This window comes from Hylobates moloch, unplaced genomic scaffold (assembly GCF_009828535.3).
Source record: "Hylobates moloch isolate HMO894 unplaced genomic scaffold, HMol_V3 SCAFFOLD_1, whole genome shotgun sequence".
NCBI classification, from domain to species: Eukaryota; Metazoa; Chordata; class Mammalia; order Primates; family Hylobatidae; genus Hylobates; species Hylobates moloch.
In genome coordinates, this window is record NW_026652276.1 from 237,328,800 (window position 1) to 237,347,975 (window position 19,176).

The 19,176-nt window shown below is 43.2% G+C and overlaps 1 protein-coding gene across 5 annotated transcripts in view; it reads right to left on the reverse strand.

Annotated features, from left to right (window-relative positions):
- The window catches only part of LMBR1 (limb development membrane protein 1), a 207,751-nt gene extending 192,210 nt beyond the window's left edge, over window positions 1-15,541 (reverse strand). For 4 of the 5 annotated variants that reach the window (XM_032753208.2, XM_032753207.2, XM_032753216.2 and 1 more), the window contains exon 1: window positions 15,271-15,541. In XM_032753208.2, coding sequence (XP_032609099.1) covers window positions 15,271-15,336 — 66 coding nt within the window. In that variant the 5' untranslated portion in view covers window positions 15,337-15,541. The remainder of the gene's footprint in view (window positions 1-15,270) is intronic. The other variant, XM_032753209.2, reaches the window with a different exon arrangement.
- Between the last annotated feature and the right edge of the window lie 3,635 nt (window positions 15,542-19,176).

Consider the following 19,176-nt stretch of genomic DNA (forward strand, 5'->3'; position numbering starts at 1 on the left):
AACCCTAGAAGAAAACCTAGGCAATACCATTCAGGACATAGGCATGGGCAAGGACTTCATGTCTAAAACACCAAAAGCAATGGCAACAAAAGCCAAAATTGACAAATGGGATCTAATTTAACTAAAGAGCTTCTGCACAGCAAAAGAAACTACCATCAGAGTGAACAGGCAACCTACAAAATAGGAGAAAATTTTCACAGCCTACTCATCTGACAAAGGGCTAATATCCAGAATCTACAAAGAACTCAAACAAATTTACAAGAAAAAAACAAACAACCCCATCAAAAAGTAGGTGAAGGATATGGACAGACACTTCTCAAAAGAAGACATTTATGCAGCCAAAAAACACATGAAAAAATGTTCATCATCACTGGCCATCAGAGAAATGCAAATCAAAACCGCAATGAGATACCATCTCACACCAGTTAGAATGGCCATCATTAAAAAGTCAGGAAACAACAGGTGCTGGAGAGGATGTGGAGAAATAGGAACACTTTTACACTGTTGGTGGGACTGTAAACTAGTTCAACCATTGTGGAAGTCAGTGTGGCGATTCCTCAGGGATCTAGAACTAGAAATACCGTTTGACCCAGCCATCCCATTACTGGGTATATACCCAAAGGATTATAAATCATGCTGCTATAAAGACATGTATGTGTATTGCGGCACTATTCACAATAGCAAAGACTTGGAACCAACCCAAATGTCCAACAACGATAGACTGGATTAAGAAAATGTGGCACATATACACCATGGAATACTATGCAGCCATAAAAAATGATGAGTTCATGTCCTTTGTAGGGACATGGATGAAACTGGAAAACATCATTCTCAGCAAACTATCGCAAGGACAAAAAACCAAACACCACATGTTCTCACTGATAGGTGGGAACTGAACAATGAGAACACATGGACACAGGAAGGGGAACATCACACTCTGGGGACTGTTGTGGGGTGGGGGGAGGGGGAAGGGATAGCATTAGGAGATATACCTAATGCTAAATGACGAGTTAATGGGTGCAGCACACCAACATGGCACATGTATACATATGTAACAAACCTGCACATTGTGCACATGTACCCTAAAACTTAAAGTATAATAATAATAAAATAAAATAAAGATTAAAAAAAAAAGAATTCACCAACTATCTGCTGCCTTCAAGAGATTCATCTAACACATAAGGACTCACATAAACTTAAAGTAAAGGGGTGGAAAAAGACATTCCATGCAAATGGACACCAAAAGTGAGCAGTAGTAGCTATTCTTTTATCAGACAAAACAGACTTTAAAGGAACAGCAGTTAAAAAAGACAAAGAGGGACATTATATAATGATAAAAGGCCTTGTCCAACAGGAAAGTATCACAATTATATATGCACCTAACACTGGAGCTCCCAAATTTACAAAACAATTACTACTAGACCTAAGAAATAAGACTGACAGCAACACAATAATAGTGGGGGATTTCAGTACTCCACTGACAGCACTAAACAGGTCATCAAGACAGAAAGTCAACAAACAATGGATTTAAACTATACCCTGGAACAAATGGGCTTAACAGATATTTACAGAACATTCTACCCAACAACTGCAGAATATATATTCTATTCATCAGAGCATGGAACTTTCTCCAAGACAGACCATATGATAGGACACAAAACAAGTCTTAATAAATTTAAGAAAACTGAAATTATACCAAGTACTCTCCCTGACCACAGTGGAATAAAACTAGAAATCAACTCCAAAAAGAACCTTCAAAACCAGACAAATACATGGAAATTAAATAACCTGCTCCTGAATGATCAATGGGTCAACAATGAAATCAAGATGGAAATTTAAAAATTCTTCAAACCAAATGATAATAGTGACACAACCTATCAAAACCTCTGGGATACAGCAAAGGCGGTGCTAAGACAAAAGTTCATAACCCTAAATGCTTACATCAAAAAGTCTGAAAGAGCACAAATAGACAATCTAAGGTCACACCTCAAGGAACTAGAAAAACAAGAACAAACCAAACCCAAACCCAGCAGAAGAAAGGAAACAGCCAAGATCAGAGCAGAACTAAATGAAACTGAAACAAACAAACAAAAAAAAATACAAAAGAAAAATGAAACAAAAAGCTGGTTCTTCGAAAAGATAAATAAAATTGATACACCATTAGCAAGATTAACCAAGAAAATAAGAGAGGATTCGAGGCTATTATGAACACCTTTAGACGCATAAACTAGAAAACCTAGAAGAGATGAATAAATTCCTGGAAAGATACAACCCTCCTAGCTTAAATCAGGAAGAATTAGATGCCCCAAATACCCAATAACAAGCAGCAAGATTAAAATGGTAATTTTAAAAATTACCAACAAAAAAAAGTCCAGGACCAGATGGATTCATAGCTGAATTCTACCAGACAAAGAAGAATTGGTACCAATTCTATTGACACTATTCCACAAGATAAAGAGGGAATCCTCCCTAAATCATTCTGTGAAGCCACTATCATCCTAATACCAAACCAGGAAAGGACGTAACCAATAAAGCAAACTACAGACCAATATCCTCGATGAAGACAGATGCTAAAATCCTTAACAAAATACTAGCTAACCGAATCCAAAAACATATCAAAAAGGTAACACCATGATCAAGTGGGTTTCATACCACAGATGCAGGGATGGTTTAATATACGCAAGTCAATAAATGTGATACACCACATAAACAGAATTAAAAACAAAAATCACATGATCATCTCAATAGACGCAGAAAATGCATTTAACAAAATCCAGCATCACTTTATAATTAAAATCCTTAGCAAAATCTACATACAAGGGACATATCTCAATGTAATAAAAGCCATCTATGACAAACCTACAGCCAACATAATACTGAATGGAGAAAAGCTGAAAGCATTCCCTCTGAGGACTAGAACAAGAGAAGGATGCCCACTCTCACCACTTCTATTCAACATAGTACTGGAAGTCCTAGCCACAGCAATCAGACAAGAGAAAGAAATAAAGGGCATCCAAATTGGTAAAGAGGAAATCAAACTGTTGCTGTTTGCTGATGATATGATTTTATACCTAGAAAACCCTAAAGACTCCTCCAAGTAGCTCCTAAAACTGATAAATGAATTCAGCAAAGTTTCAGGATACAAAATTAATGTACACAAATCAGTAGCTCTCCTATACATCAACAGCAACCAAGCTGAGAATCAAATCAAGAACTCAATCCCTTTTACAATAGCTGCAAAAAAACAAATAAATAAAATGCTTAGGAATATACCTAACCAAGAAGGTGAAAGGCCTCTACAAGGAAAACTACAAAATACTGCTGAATCATAGATGACACAAACAAATGGAGACACATCCCATGTTCATGGATGGGTGGAATCAATATTGTGAAAATGACCATACTGCCAAAAGCAATCTACAAATTCAACACAATTCCCATCAAAATACCACCATCATTCTTCACAGAACTAGTAAAAACAATCCTAAAATTCATATGGAACCAAAAAAGAGCCTGCATAGCCACAACAAGTCTAAGCAAAAAGAACAAATCTGGAGGTATCACATTACCTGATTTCAAACTATACTATAAGGCCATAGTCACCAAAACAGCATGGTACTGGTATAAAAATAGGCACATAGACCAATGGAACAGCATAGAGAACCCAGAAATTAACCCAAATACAGCCAACTGATCTTTAACAAAGTAAACAAAAACATAAAGTGGGGAAAGGACACACTATTCAACAAATAGTGCTGAGATAATTGGCAAGCCACATGTAGGAGAATGAAACTGGATCCTCATCTCTCACCTCATATAAAAATCAACTCAAGATGGATCAAGGACTTAAATCTAAGACCTGAAACTATAAAAATTCTAGAAGATAATATCAGAAAAACCCTTCTAGACACTGGCTTAGGAAAATATTTTGTAACTAAGAATACAAAAGCAAATGCAATAAAAACAAAGATAAACAGCTGAGACTTAATTAAACTAAAGAGCTTTTGCATGGCAAAAGGAACAGTCAGCAGAGTAAACAGAAAACCCACAGAGTGAGAGAAAATCTTCACAATCTATACATCTGACAAAGGACCGATATCCAGAATCCACAACGGACTCAAATTAGCAAGAGAAAAACAAACAATCCCATCAAAAAGTGGGCTAAGGGGCCGGGTACGGTGGCTCACACCTGTAATCCCAGCACTTTGGGAGGTCGAGGCGGGCAGATCCCAAGGTCAGGAGATGGAGACCATCCTGGCTAACATGGTGAAACCCCGTCTCTACTAAAAACACAAAAAATTAGCTGGGCATGGTGGTGGGTGCCTGTAGTCCCAGCTACTCAGGAGGCTGAGGCAGGAGAATGGCTCGAACCTGGGAGGCGGAGCTTGCAGTGAGCCAAGATCACACCACTGCACTCCAGCCTGGGTGACAGAGCAAGGCTCTGTCTCAGAAAAAAAAAAAAAAAAAAAGTGGGCTAAGGACATAAACAGACAATTCTCAAAAGAAGATATACAAATGGCCAACAAACCTATGAAAAAATGCTCAACATCACTAATGATCAGGGAAAAGCAAATCAAAACCACAATGTGATACCACCTTACTCCTGCAAGAATGGCCGTAATCACAAACAAAAAATAATAGATGTTGGTATGGATGCAGTGAAAAGGGAACACTTCTACACTCCTGGTGGGAATGTAAACTGGTACAACCACTATGGGAAACAGTGTGGAGATTTGTTAAAGAACTAAAAGTAGAACTATCATTTGATCCAGCAATACCACTACTGGGTATCTACCCGGAGGAAAAAAAGTCATTATACAAAAAAGATACTTGCACACACATGTTTATAGCAGCACAATGTGCAGTTGCAAAACTGTGGAACCAATCCAAATGCCCATCAATTAACAAGTGGATATAGAAACTGTGGTATATGTAACTATGGAATACTACCCAGCCATAAAAAGGAATGAAATAATGGCATTCGCAACAACCTGGATGGGATTGGAGACTATTATTCTAAGTGAATTAACCTAGGAACGGAAAACCAAACATCACATGTTCTCACTCATAAGTGAGAACTAAACTATGATGATGCAAAGGCATAAGAATGACACATGGACTTTGGGGACTCGGGGGAAAGGGTGGGAAAGGGGTGAGGGATAAAAGACTACAAATTGGGTTCAGTATATACTGCTTGTGTGATGGGTGCACCAAAAGCTCACAAGTCACCACTAAAGAACTTAACTCATGTAACCAAATACCACCTGTTTCCCAAAAACCTATGGAAATAAAAAATTTAAAAATAAAAAAAAGAAATTAAAGAAGGCACAGACAAATGGAAAGACACCCTATGTCCATGGATTGGAAGATTTAATATTGTCAAAATACCCATAATACCCAAGCAATTTACGGATTCAACGCAATCCCTATCAAAATCCCAAGGGTATTATTTTTTTTCTGAGACGGAGTCTCACTCTGCCACCAAGACTGGAGTGCAGTGACACGATCTCAGCTCACTGCAACCTCTGCCTTCTGGGTTCAGGTGATTCTCCTGCCTCAGCCTCCCGAGTAGCTGGGATTACAGGCATGCGCCACCACACCCGGCTAATTTTTGTATTTTTAGTAGAGACAGGGTTTCGCCACGTTAGCCAGGCTGGTCTCGAACTCCTGACCTCAGGCAATCCACCCGCCTCAGCTTCCCAAAGTGCTGGGACTTCAGGCATGAGCCACCGTGCCCAGCCCCCAGTGGCATTTTTTTTTTTAACAGAAATAGAAAAAATAATTCTAAAAGTCTTATGGAATGACAAAAGACTATAAATAGCCAAATTAATCTGGAGAAAGAACAAAGTTGGAGGCATCACACCTCCTGATTTCAAAATATATTATTACACAAAGCTAGTTATCAAAATAGTATGGTACTGACATAAAGACAGATACATAGAACAACGGAACAGAATAGAGCCCAGAAATAAATCCATTTATGTACAGTCACTTGATCTTACACAAGGCTGCAAATAATACACAACGGGGAAAGAAAAATGTCCTCAACAAATGGTGTTGGGAAAACTGGAGATTCACATTCAAAAGAATGCAGCCTTCTCTTACACCATACACAAAAATCAACTTACAAAGGATTAAAGACTTAAACGTAAAACATGAAACTATAAAACTCTCAGAGAAAAACGCAGACGGAAGCCTTCACAACACTGGCTTTGGCAATGATTTCACGGATATAACATCAACAGCACAGGCAATAAAAACAAAAATATGTAAGTGGGAATACATAAAACTAAAACGTTTCTGTACAGCAAAGTAGACAATCAACACAGTGATGGAGATGAGAGAAAATATCTACAAACTGTATATCTGAAAAGGGGTTAATATCCAAAATACGGAAGAAACTCCCACAGCACAAAAGTAAAAACAACTAGTAACTTGATTAAAAAACAGGCTAAGGACTTGAATAAAGCATTTCTCTAAAGACATACAAACAGCCAACATGTATATGAAAAAATGCTCAATGTCACCAATTATCAAGGCAATGTAAATCAAAACCACAATGAGTTATCACCTCACACCTGTTAGGATGGCTATGATTAAAAAAAAAAAAAGATGACAAGTGTTGACAAGGCTGAAGAGAAATCGGAACCCTTGCACACTGTTGGTGAGAATGCAAAATGATGCAGCTGCTATGGAAAATATGTGGGTTCCTGAAAAAATTAAAAACAGAACTACCATATGTTTCAGCAATCTCCCTTCTGAGTATTTATCCTAAGAATCATCATCGCAATCTCAAAGAGATATTAGCACTCCTATATCCACTGAGGCAATATTCACAATAGCAAAGATGTGGAAACAACCTAAATGTCTATTAACGGACAGATAATGAAAATGTGGTATACAATGGAATACTATTCACCTTTAAAAATATTTGAAAAAAGGACATTCAGCTGGGCATGATGGCTCATGCCTATAATCCCAGCACTTTGGGAGGCCAAGGCAGGAGGATCACTTGAGCTCAGGAGTTTCAGACCAGCCTGGGCATCATAGTGAGACCTCGTCTCTACAAAAAATAAACAAAAAATTAGCCAGGCATGGCGGTGGGTGCCAGTAGTCCCAGCTACTTAGGAGGCTGAGGTGGGAGGATCATTTGAGCCCAGGAGGTCAAGGCTCCAGTTACCACATTCCAGCCTGGGCAAGAAAGCGAGACTCCATCTCAAGGGGGAAAAAAAAGGAAATTCTGCAAAATGCAGCAACACAGATGAATCTTGAGGACACTACCCTAAGTGAAAAAAAGAGAGTCACAGGAAGACAAATACTGCATGATCCCACTATATAAGGTATTTAGAACGGTCAAATTCACAGACTCAAAGAGTAGAAATGGTGGTTCTCAGGGGCAGGGACAGGGAAGGAAATTGAGAGTTACTAATCAATGGGCATAAAGCTTCAGTCAGGCAAGACGAGTAAGCTCTAGAAATCTGCTGTGCAACATTGTACCTATAGTCAACAATATAATTGCACACTTAAAAATTTGTTAAGAGGGGCTGGGCGCAGTGGCTCACGCCTGTAATCCCACTACTCTGGGAGGCCGAGGCAGGCAGATCATGAGGTCAGGAGTGCGAGACTAGCTGGCCAACATAGTGAAATCCCGTCTCTACTAAAAATACAAAAAATTAGCTGGACGTGGTGGCAGGCGCCTGTAATCCCAGCTACTCAGGAGGCTGAGGCAGGAGAATCGCTTGAACCCGGGAGGTGGAGGCTGCAGTGAGCCGGGATCACTCCACTGCATTCCACCCTGGGTGACAGAGCGAGACTCCATGTAAACAAAAAAAAAAAGTCCCAGTCAACCCCAGACTTGGTTCCAAAAATATTATAGCCAGGAGGGGAGCTTAAGCCATACCCAGGATAAGGAAGAATTTAGATTGCGCAGCCAGGCTGGGCATGGTGGCTCACACCTCTAATTCCAGCACTTTGGGAAGCCGGGGCAGGAGGATTACTTGAGGCCAGGAGAGTTCAAGACCAGCCTGGGTAACACGGAAAGAACCTGTCCATACAAAAATGGCCAGGCGCACTGACTCACACCTGTAATCCCAGCACTTTGGGAGGCCAAGGCAGGAGGATCACTTGAGGTCAGGAGTTTGAGAGTAGCCTGGCCAACATGGTAAAACCCTGTCTCAACTAAAAATTCAAAAACATTAGCCGGGCATGGTGGCAGGCACCTGTAATCCCAGCTACTGGGAAGCTGAGGCAGGAGAATCACTTGAACCCAGGAGGCAGAGGTTACCGTGAGCCGAGATTGTGCCGCTGCACTCCAGCCTGGGTGACAGACTGAGACTCCGTATCATAAATAAATAAATAAAATTAGCCAGGCATGGTGGTGGGCACCTGTAATCTCAGCTACTCAAGAGGCTGAGGCACAAGAATTGTTTGAACCCAGGAGGCAGAGGTTGCAGGGAGCTGAGATAGTGCCACTGCACTCCAGCCAGGGTGACAGAGTGAGACTCTGTCTCAAAAAAAAAAAAAAAAAAAGACTTCCTTCAAGTAGGAAGATCTCTTGAGCCTGGCAGATAGAGGCTGCAGTAAGCTGTGTTTGTGCCACAGCATTCCAGCCTGAGTGAAGGAACAACACTCTGCCTCAAAAATAATTTTGTAAAGAGTCACAGCCTACAAGGTGGCAATCCTGATAGCTGGGAAGCATCCTCCCGCAGAGCACAGAAACAGACACTTCAAGGGAGGATAGAACAGGGATTTATGCTGAACGGGTTGGCCAAGTTTACTTAACAGGTTATAGGAGGAGCTATGAATATTCACAAAGCGGGGGAGGTCATGCACATGCAGGCTGAATAAACATGTATGTTACATACTTATCCATATTCACTTGTGGGTGGAGACTTAACATCTAAATGCATTACAATGAGGCCCTGTAGTCAGATGGCGAAGCAGGGCCATGAAGGCACTGAAGTGCACAGCCTCTGTAAACTGGCCAGAACCAGTACATGCTCAGTGCTCTTATCAGGAGAAAGTTACTGAAATCAGTCTCTTGTCCAATCAAAGCTATAGTTATGGCTTGTGGAACAGAGGAGTGGGGATCACTTAGGATCTGGCAGTAAGTGAGCTGCAGTTATCTTAATATTGCTTATCTGGAGGCCAATGCTTGTTTAGCTGCTAGAAAAAAAGAAACACCTTGAGGCAGTTAGAACCAGTTTATTCTTTAAGGGGATGCTTTACTTAACCCTTGCCTGGCATGGCCCTACATCTTGTTCACAGTTTGGTATTTTATTGCCAGAAAGAGTCTGTTCTCTCAGTCTTCATATCTCTATTTTAACATTAATGCTGGTCAGCTGTGTTTAAACCTCAAAAAGGAGTGGGTATAATGAAGCGTGTCAGATCTCCCATCCCATTCTGGTTTTTAAGGTTTCCTGGGGTCTCCTTAGCCAAGAGAGGATATACTCAGTTAGTTGGCAGTCTTAGGATTTCATAGCCAGCTCTCAAAAGAAAGGAAACGGATCGTTACTACCTGATATTAATAGCCAAAGTCAAATATGATCACTAAAGCAACTGACAAGAGAACTATGAGATATTCATAACACAAAAGACAAAATTATTACATGAGTATTTAAAAGTTAAACACTAGGCCGGGCACGGTGGCTCACGCCTGTAATCCCAGCACTTTGGGAGGCCAAGGCGGGTGGATCACGAGGTCAAGAGATCAAGACCATTCTGGCCAACATGGTGAAACCCCGTCTCTACTAAAAGTACAAAAATTAGCTGGGCATGGTGGCGCTCGCCTGAAGTCCCAGCTACTTGGGAGGCTGAGGCAGGAGAATTGCTTGAACCCAGGAGGCGGAGGTTGCAGTGAGCCTCGAGATCATGCCACTGCACTCCAGCCTGGCGACAGAGTGAGACTCCATCTCAAAAAAAAAAAAAAAAAAAAACTTAAACACTATATTGTACAAAAAAAATTAATTCAAAATGGATCAAAGACCTAAACATAAGAGCTAAAACTATGCAACTCTTAGAGGAAAACCTTCATGATGCCAGAGTTGGTGATGAAAACACAGGCAACAAATGAAAAAAATAGATAAATTGGACTACAAAATTAACAACTTTTGTGCATCAAAGGATACTAGCAATAGAGTAAAAAGGCAACCCTACAGAATGGGAGAGAAGTGTTTGCAAATCACATGTCTGATAAGGGGTTGATATTCAGAATATATAAAGAACTCCTAAAACTAAACAACAAAAATCAAGCAACTCAATTAAAAAACAGGCAAAGAACACATATTTCTCCAAAGAAGATGTCCATATAGTCAATAAGCACATGAAACAATGCTGAACTTCACTAATAATTAGGGAAATGCAAATCAAATCCAGCATCAGATACCATTTCACATCCATTTTAAAAAAAAAAAAAGAAAAACAGAAAACAATGTGTGTTGGTGAAGATGTGGAAGAAACAGAAACTCTGGCTCCTTGCTAGTGGGAATATAAAACGGTACAGCCTCTGTGGAAAATGGTATGGCAGTTCCTCAAAAAATTAAACATAGAGGCCGGGCGTGGTGGCTCACGCCTGTAATCCTAGCACTTTGGGAGGCTGAGGTGGGCGGATTACGAGGTCAGGAGATCGAGACCTTCCTGGCTAACATGGTGAAACCCCATCTCTACTAAAAATAGAAAAAGTTAGCTGGGCGTGGTGGCAGGTGCCTGTAGTCCCAGCTACTCAGGAGGCTGAGGCAGGAGAATGGCGTGAACCTGGGAGGCGGAGCTTGCAGTGAGCCCAGATGGAGCCACTGCACTCCAGCCTGGGAGACACAGCAAGACTGTCTCAAAAAAAAAAAAAAAAAAAATTAAACATAGAATTATCATATGATCCAGCAATTCTACTTCTGAATTGAAAGCAGGGACTCTAATAGATATTTGTACACCCATGATCACAGCAGCATTATTCACAATAGCCAAAAACGGAAACAACTCAGGTCAATTGATGAATGAATGGATAAGCAAAATACAGTATACACAAAAAGAAAATATTATTCAGCCTTAACAAATTCTGGGCCAGGCGCGTTGGCTCCTGCCTGTAATCCCAGCACTTTGGGAGGTCAGGGTGGGTGCATCACTTGAGGCCAGGAGTTCAAGACCAGCCTGGGCAACATAGCAAAACGCCATCTCTACAAAAAATTTAAAAAATGAGGCCAGGCGCAGTGGCTCACACCTGTAATCCCAGCACTCTGGGAGGCTGAGGCAGGTGGATCACCTGGGGTCAGGAGTTCAAGACCAGCCTGGCAACATGGTGAAACCCCATCTCTACTAAAAATACAAAAATTAGCCAAGCGTGGTGGCGCAGGCCTGTAATCCCAGCTACTCAGGAGGCTGAGGCAAGAGAATTGCTTGAACCAGGGAGGGAGAGGTTGCAATGAGCCGAGATCACGCCATTGCACTCTAGCCTGGGCAACAGAGAAAGACTCTGTCTCAAAAAAAAAAAGAAAAAGAAATTTTGCCACATGCTATTAACACAGGTGAACCTTGAAGGCATTATGCTAAGTGAAATAAGCCAGATAGAAAAGGACAAATATTGTATGGTTCAACTTGGAATAGTCAGATTCATACAGGCAGAACCAGCAGCTGGAGAGAGTGCAGAATGGAGAGTTACTGTTTCATGGGTATCAAGTTTCAGTTGATGAAAAAGATCTGGAAATGGATAGTGGTGGTAGTTGCACAACAATGTGAATGTATTTAACACCACTGAACTGTATATATAGATATGGTAAATTGCATGTTATATATATATATCTTATGATAAAAAAAGTTAAGCAATTATAGCATTATGTAGCAAAATCAGAAAGAATTGAATAATTTTAAAAATTGGCAACAAGTCTTAGAGAAAAAGCAAGTATTTACATTCACTCTAAATATAAATCATTTGAGAAAGAAATGCCAAAGACTAGGAACCCTGAGCCTGGTCACCGTCTACGCTGGTACTGTAGAAGATGGAGTGGACTCAACCAGCCAGGGGTTCTGGGTTGAGGGAAACGGGTGAGGAGAGTCAGAACTAAAGAACTCTATAATCAGTACCAAAACTGTTTTCATGGGAGTAGACAAAGCTCTGGACTGTTTTAGCGTGTGTCCCTTTCTCAACCCAAATTCTAGAATATCTAATTAATTAAAACTAAAGCCAAAGAGCAGGAGGATCACTTGAGCCCAGGAGACAGGTCTGGGCAACATGGTGAGACCTCACCTCTACAAAAAATTAAAAGATTAGCTGGGTCTGCTAGTGCACACCTGTATGATTCACGCCTGTAGTTCCAGCTACTTGGGAAGCTGAGGTGGGAGGATCGCCTGAGCCTGGGAAGTCAAGGCTGCAGTGAGCCATGATTGCGCCACTGCACTACAGCCTGGGCAACAGAGTGAAAACCTGTCTCAAATTTAAAAAAATAATAAAACTAAAGACAAACAGACCAATAAAACCACATAAAGCCTAAAATTAAACCCTATGAATATACAGTTACCTATCTGTGACAAAACCTGTCTGGACATTCCTGTGGGAGAAAAAAATATGACTCCTACCTTACACCAGACACAAAAAAATAAATTCTAAATAGATGGCAAATTTAAATGAGAAGAGTAATTCAATAAAGCATTTAGAGAAAAGAACAAGAGAACATCAGTCTTAGAGTAAGCAGAGATTTCTTAATCAGGACATAAAAAGTACTCAAAACATTTTAATAAATTGAACTATATTAAAATTAATAATTTCTGTTCATCAGAAGATATCATTAAAAGTGAAAGGCAGCTACAGAGTGGGAAAGAAATATGTGCAGTATATATTTCTGACAAAGAAATCATATCCACTTGTATAACAATATAATACAAGTTATTCTGTAAAGACCATGCAAATCAATATTAAAAAGATAAACTTAATTTTTAAATGGGGAAAAAAATCTGACCCTTCACAAAAGATTTCCAAATGGCTAATAAATAAACAGGTGCTCAAATTCATTAGTTATCAGGAAAATGCAAATTAAAATTATTCGTATGATGAACACTATAACATCCTTGCGAGAATGACTAAAATTAAAAAGGACAGAAAATACCAAGTGTTGATAAAGATGAGTAACAACCACACCTCTGAGACTGTCAGTACTGGCAGAAGTGTACACTGGTACAACCACTTTGGAAAACTGTTTTAAAGTATCTACTAAAGATGAACAAATGCACACTCTTTAACCTAGGGATTCCATTCCTAGGGCTATCCCCAACAGAAATGCACAAACATGTCCACCAAAATCTATGTACAAAATGTTCATAGCCAGCTAGGCATGGTGGCTCACGCCTGTAATCCCAGCACTTTGGGAGACCAAGGCAGGCGGATCGCCTGACGTCAGGAGTTCAAGGCCAGCCTGGCCAACATGGCGAAACCCCGTCTCTAATAAAAATAGAAAAAGTAGCTGGGTGTGGTGGTGTGCGCCTGTAATCCCAGCTATTCAGGAGGCTGAGGTAGGATAATCACTTGAACCCCGGAGGCCGAGGTTGCAGTGAGCCGAGATTGTGCCACTGCACTCCAGCCTGGGAAACAGAGCAAGACTCCATCTAAAAACATATACACATATACAGACATATATATACACACGCATATATATATACACACATATACATACATATATATATTCATAGACAAAACCTAGAAACTACTGAAGTGCCCATCAACAGTAAAATGAAAAATAAATTGTGCTGTAGTCACATAACTACTGCACTGAGAATGAATTATAACCACATACAACATGGAGAAATTTCACAAACATTGTACAAGAAACTGGACACAAAAGAGTGTATACGATAAGACTCCATTTACATAAAGTTCAAAACTAAGCAAAAACTAATCTATGATATTAGAAGCCAGGGCAACGTTTACCCTTGGTGGAGGAGAAAGTAACTGGAAGGGGTAAAGGAATCAGTCTCTGGGATCCTAGTAAAATTGTGTTAATTTTTTTTTTTTATTTATAATGGTAGAGATGGGGATTCACTATGTTGCCCAGGCTGACCGGTCTCAAACTCCTGGTGGATTCAGGAGTACACAGGCGTGTTTAGTATGAAATGATCTGAAGGGTATATGTATGATTACATGAACTTATCTCTGTGTATTTTAGTTTCAATTATAAAAATTACAACAAACTGTGTACCAAATTCCACCAACTCGAATTCCACCAGCTCAGACTTTATATGTCCTCTTTATTCAAAGTATGACTTCCAAAGTGATTCTCAATTTTCAAGATCAGTGAGTACACAAATTAGACTATTCCAAAGCAGAATTTTTTCATCTAGAACCAAGTGTGACTGAATCGTAGACAACTTAGGAGAGAGGTAAATACAAATATAAAAAATTGACATATTTTACAACAGTTATGAAAACACAGATAAACCCAATTACAATACATTCTAGAGCATCATGAAAAGATAAAAACATCAAAGTAGACTTTCCAAGGTCAAATCCGCTTCCTGACCCCTGCCAACAGCACACATGGAACATGGGCCAAAAAAGAAGCTGCTTCCCTAAGAAGTTGCTTCCATAGCAAAATGGACTTTTGCTGAAGTCCTCACTCCCGTGAATAACCAATATTCTCACCCCAAACGGTAAGGTTTCGAACTCAATCCACGTGGAGGCTGGGGGAGATGAAAAAGGGATGGAAACGTGAGGCGCCAGGAGGGCAGGAGGTGTTGACCGGGACAAGGTAACCGGCCGGGTCCAAACGCGAGAGGCGGGCGGGCTCCGCGCAGCCCGGCCCTTCCCGGACCCACCGGGCCCACCCAGGCTCTCCGGGACGCCTGCGCATCCACCTGCCTACCTGGCCGGGCGGCGGAGCGCGGGGGCGCGCACCAGCTGGGCCGCCGTCCACACCCCGAGGCGCGAGCCGCACACCCGCCCAGAGAGGAAGCCCCTGGGGTCCCATAGCGCGGCGCGCACCGCAGCCCTCCCCGCGGGAAGGAAAGGACAGCACTGGGGCCGCGGGGCGGGGGCGGGGTCGGGGCTCGAACGGAGGGAGCGCGAGGGGGCAGGGGAGGCAGGAGCGGAGCTGGGGGCAGGCAGAGGAAGGGAAGGGGAGGGGAGAGAAGGAGAGGGGAGGGGAGGGGTGGGGTGCAGAGGGAGAGCGGCAGAGGCCGGGGCGGGAGGCGTGGGGCGCAGGCCCGGAGGTGAGGGGTTCGGGGCCCAGGGGCGGGGACGGAGGGCCTGGGCGGGCACGCGGGGTTGTCAGGGCTGCCTCGGTCCCCACGCACCGTGGACTCCCGCACTTGGCTGTGGAAGTGCTGCTCCCGCGCCGACACCTCGTCCTGCCCTTCCATCCTCCTTCATGCCCGCCGCCGCGCCGCCCGCGTCCGCGCGCTCCGCCGCACCATCGCCCGCCCGCCGCAGGGGCTCGGACAGCCGCGCCGGGGACTGGGGCCGGCACGGGCCCGCGAGCCGCGTTGGAACAGGTACCGCGACCACGACACCGGCCGCCGCCTCAGCAGCCTCAGACGAGCAGCTCTGGCTGAGGGAGGGCGGGCGCCGCGCAGCCGGGGGCGGGGCGGGGGCGGGGCAGGGAGAGGAGGGGGCGGGGCAGGGACACGTCAGACTAAAGGCGCCGATGCGTCAGAGAAGCGCGCCTCGCGGTCTTCCGAGCTGCTGGGCCCGGAGGTGCCGAGGGGGCGGGGCCTTGAGGTCGCGGGGCGGGGCTCCGGCCACGCCCTCAGGGGCTACCACATTAAGGAGGTGCTGTCCCGGCGTCGGATGGGAACGGGGAACGCGGCGAGGGCGCTGCGACCTCTGCCCACCTGGCCCGGCCGCAGTCTCGGAGTTCCTGTTCCTCACAGGAGCTAATTATTTATGACAGCTGCATGGTGCCCCTCCCCCAGTTACTCAGTGCTTGGCACTCAGCACCCCTTACTCAGCACCCAGTACTCAGCACTCAGTACCGCACTCAGCCTCAGAGGACCTGGGCAGAGGGAAGCAGGGAGTCTCCCGGGGAAACTCTTGCTCTGCCAAAGTAGGTTGAAAGGTCGGAAATCGGTGGTTTGGGGCCGGGCTTTGGGCGGAAACCCAGCTTCTCTGGGTCTGATAAGGGTCTTGGACTGCCCCACCTGGAAAACGCAGACAACCGAGCTCGCTGGGCCCTTGCCAAGTCCTTCCGGTAGCTCGGTCACTAGGGTCAGTTTTATGACTCTCAGTGGACCCTAAACAGCACGTAATATATGTATTTGTCATCGCCAAATACATCAGACACAATAATTCACCCTCCATTCCCCATTATCTTTCTTTTTGTTATAAAATTTGAATTTAAGGGAATGTTGATAATTTTACCTTGGGATTTATTTGGTTACGAGGAAGTCATTTAAATTGCTAGTGGCTGTGATTTTGTTTTTGGCATCTTTGAGAATTCTTAGGAAGTGTGAAAATCTACAAATTGCTTTCAAATGTCGTTTAGTTTTTTTTTTTTTTTTTGAGATGGAGTTTCACTCTTGTCGCTCAGGCTGGAGTGCAATGGCGATCTCTGCTCACAACAACCTCCGCCTCTTGGGTTCAAGTGATTCTCTTGCCTCAGCCTCCCAAGTAGCTGGGATTACAGGCGCCCGCCACCACGCCCGGCTAATTTTTGTATTTTTAGTAGAGACGGGGTTTCACCACGTTGGCCAACCAGTTCTTGAACTCCTGACCTCAGGTGATCCGCCCACCTCGTCCTCCCAAAGTGCTGGGATTACAGGCCTGAGCCACTGTGCCCGGCCATTATTTAGATTTTTATGAATCTAAATTTAACAGTCAATGAAGTTGGTGCAAAGTTCTTCAAAGACAAATATGTGGTAATTTAAACGTTGCCGTTTCTCTTCACAATTTTGAGTAGAGAAAATTTTTTCACAACCCAAACTTGTTATGGTGCTTGGCGAAGTTGGAGGCCGCGACACATGGTTTCTGTGAGTTCACTATAGCTGAACATTGTGGTGGTGGGAGAACTTAGAGAACCTGAGGCTTGTTCTCAGCATGTGCCCTGCTGCCACAGGCTGACTGATCATAATCCAAGAACAACTGTCAACTGGTTAAATTCAACGTTCACCTTTATTTTTTAGAATGTCTTGGAGCCCTAAAGAACCTGGATAATTTCTGGGTTAATTCTCTCCTAATCAGAGGGCAAGCAGATTAGATTTTAAAGTGTATGGCATTTAAACACAGATTCCAGAAAGTGAATGCATGTAGTATTCCTCATCTTTTTAATGCAACACTCCAACCATCTAGACCTTTTGATTTTCTTTTATGCAATCATCCCTAGAAGTTTACCCACCGCTGGTGCTTGTAACACTTAACCCAGGGTAGTAGACTTCAACAATGGCCACGTACTCACCATTCCCTATGCGCTCACCCTCTGCCATCTGGCTTTGTCCTTCCTCCCAGCAAGAAATGGACTCTGCTTTCCAGCCCTGGAATCAGCCTGGCTGGGTGACCTGCTCTGGCCAGTGGGACATTAGAAAATACAAAACTATAGGAAAGTGCTTGTGCATTAGGACTTGCCCTTTCTTACGGACCCTAGGGACCCTCAACAGCTACTGGCCACTGCATCATAAGCCCCAGCCCAGCTGAAGATAGGTGACCTGGTCACCTCCATCACCCCAGCCAACACCCTCTTTTCCACATCCCTAAACGCTGTTGTATAAGACCACATGGGCCATTGTAACGGCTTTGGCTTTTATTCTGGGAGAGGTTAGGAGCCATTATGGGTTACTGACAGGTATGATGTGATCTGGCTGCTGCTCAGGGCCTGGACAGCTAATGAGGAAGACTTATTGCAGAAATTCAGAGCCCAGTGACCTGGACCAGGGTGGAGGCAGCAGACAAGGTGAGAGGCGGTCGGATTCTGAATGCATTTCGAAAGGAGGATTTCCTATCAGGATTTCCTATCACATGGGGATGCGGTCAGATAAAGGGAAAGACGGGGAGAGCTCTAAGGCATCTGGCCTTAGCAGCCAGAAGGACAGGGGGAAGGCTGCAGTTAGAACAAGTTTTGGTGAAAAGACACAGAGTTCTTAAAATGTGATGATGACACCTCCTGGCCACCAAAATATGCTGTGTGGATATGAAGTTTCATTTCATATCAGAAGAATATGGCTGGCAATAAACATTTAAAAATATGTTTCATCTCAACAATACTGAAACCTAAATGAAGTACCTTTTCACTTTCATTGGGTGGGCAAAATTTTTATAATTTGACAATATTGAATCACAAGAATGTGGAACAGTAGAAATTCTATGCCACTGGAGGTCATGTGAACCAATATAATATCTCTGTAAATAATTTGGCATTATCCAGTAAAGCTGAAGATAAGCAACAAGCAGTTGCACTCCTACCCGTGTATCCTAGAAAAGCTCTTGAGCACGTACACCAAGAGATGTGAACGAGAATCCCCACAGCTGCGCCACTTGAATGAGCAGAAGTCTACAAATAGCCCAGCTGTCTTTCCACGGTGGAATGGGTAACTAAACTGATATGTTCGTGGGACAGAATGTGATTCTGAAAAATTAGTGAACAACAGCTGCAAGCAGCAATACAAATGAATCTCTAAAACAAAGTGTTGACCAAAAGAAAGTACCAGAAGAAGACACACAGTGACTCCATTTAGGTAAAGTTCAAAACCACGCAAAACAATATACTATTGTATTATTCCATTCTCACACTACTGCAAAGATACTACCCAAGACTGGGTAATTTATAAACAAAGGAAGTTTAATTGACTTACAGTTCCACATGGCTGGGGAGGCCTCAGGAAACTTACAATCATGGCAGAAGGGGAAGCAGGCATGTTTTACATGGTGGCAGGGGAAGCAGGAGAGGGTGGGGGGGAAGTGAGGAAGTGGGGAAGAGGGGCAGGGAGGGGGGAAAAGAGGAAGGAAGAGGGGAATAGAGGGAGGGAGGAAAAGAGGAAGAGAAAGGGGGAGAAAGAGTGAGAAGGAGGAACTGTCAAACACTTATAAAACCATCAGATCTCATGAGAACTCAGTACCATGAGAACAGCGTGGGGCAAACTACCCCATGATCCAATCACCTCCCTCCCTCAACATATGGGGATTACAGACCCCTTGTTTGGTGTTTAGGCTAACATGCTCCATTTAGCAAGGGGTCAAGTTGCCATAGAGAACCCGTGGTTTAGGCTACCAGG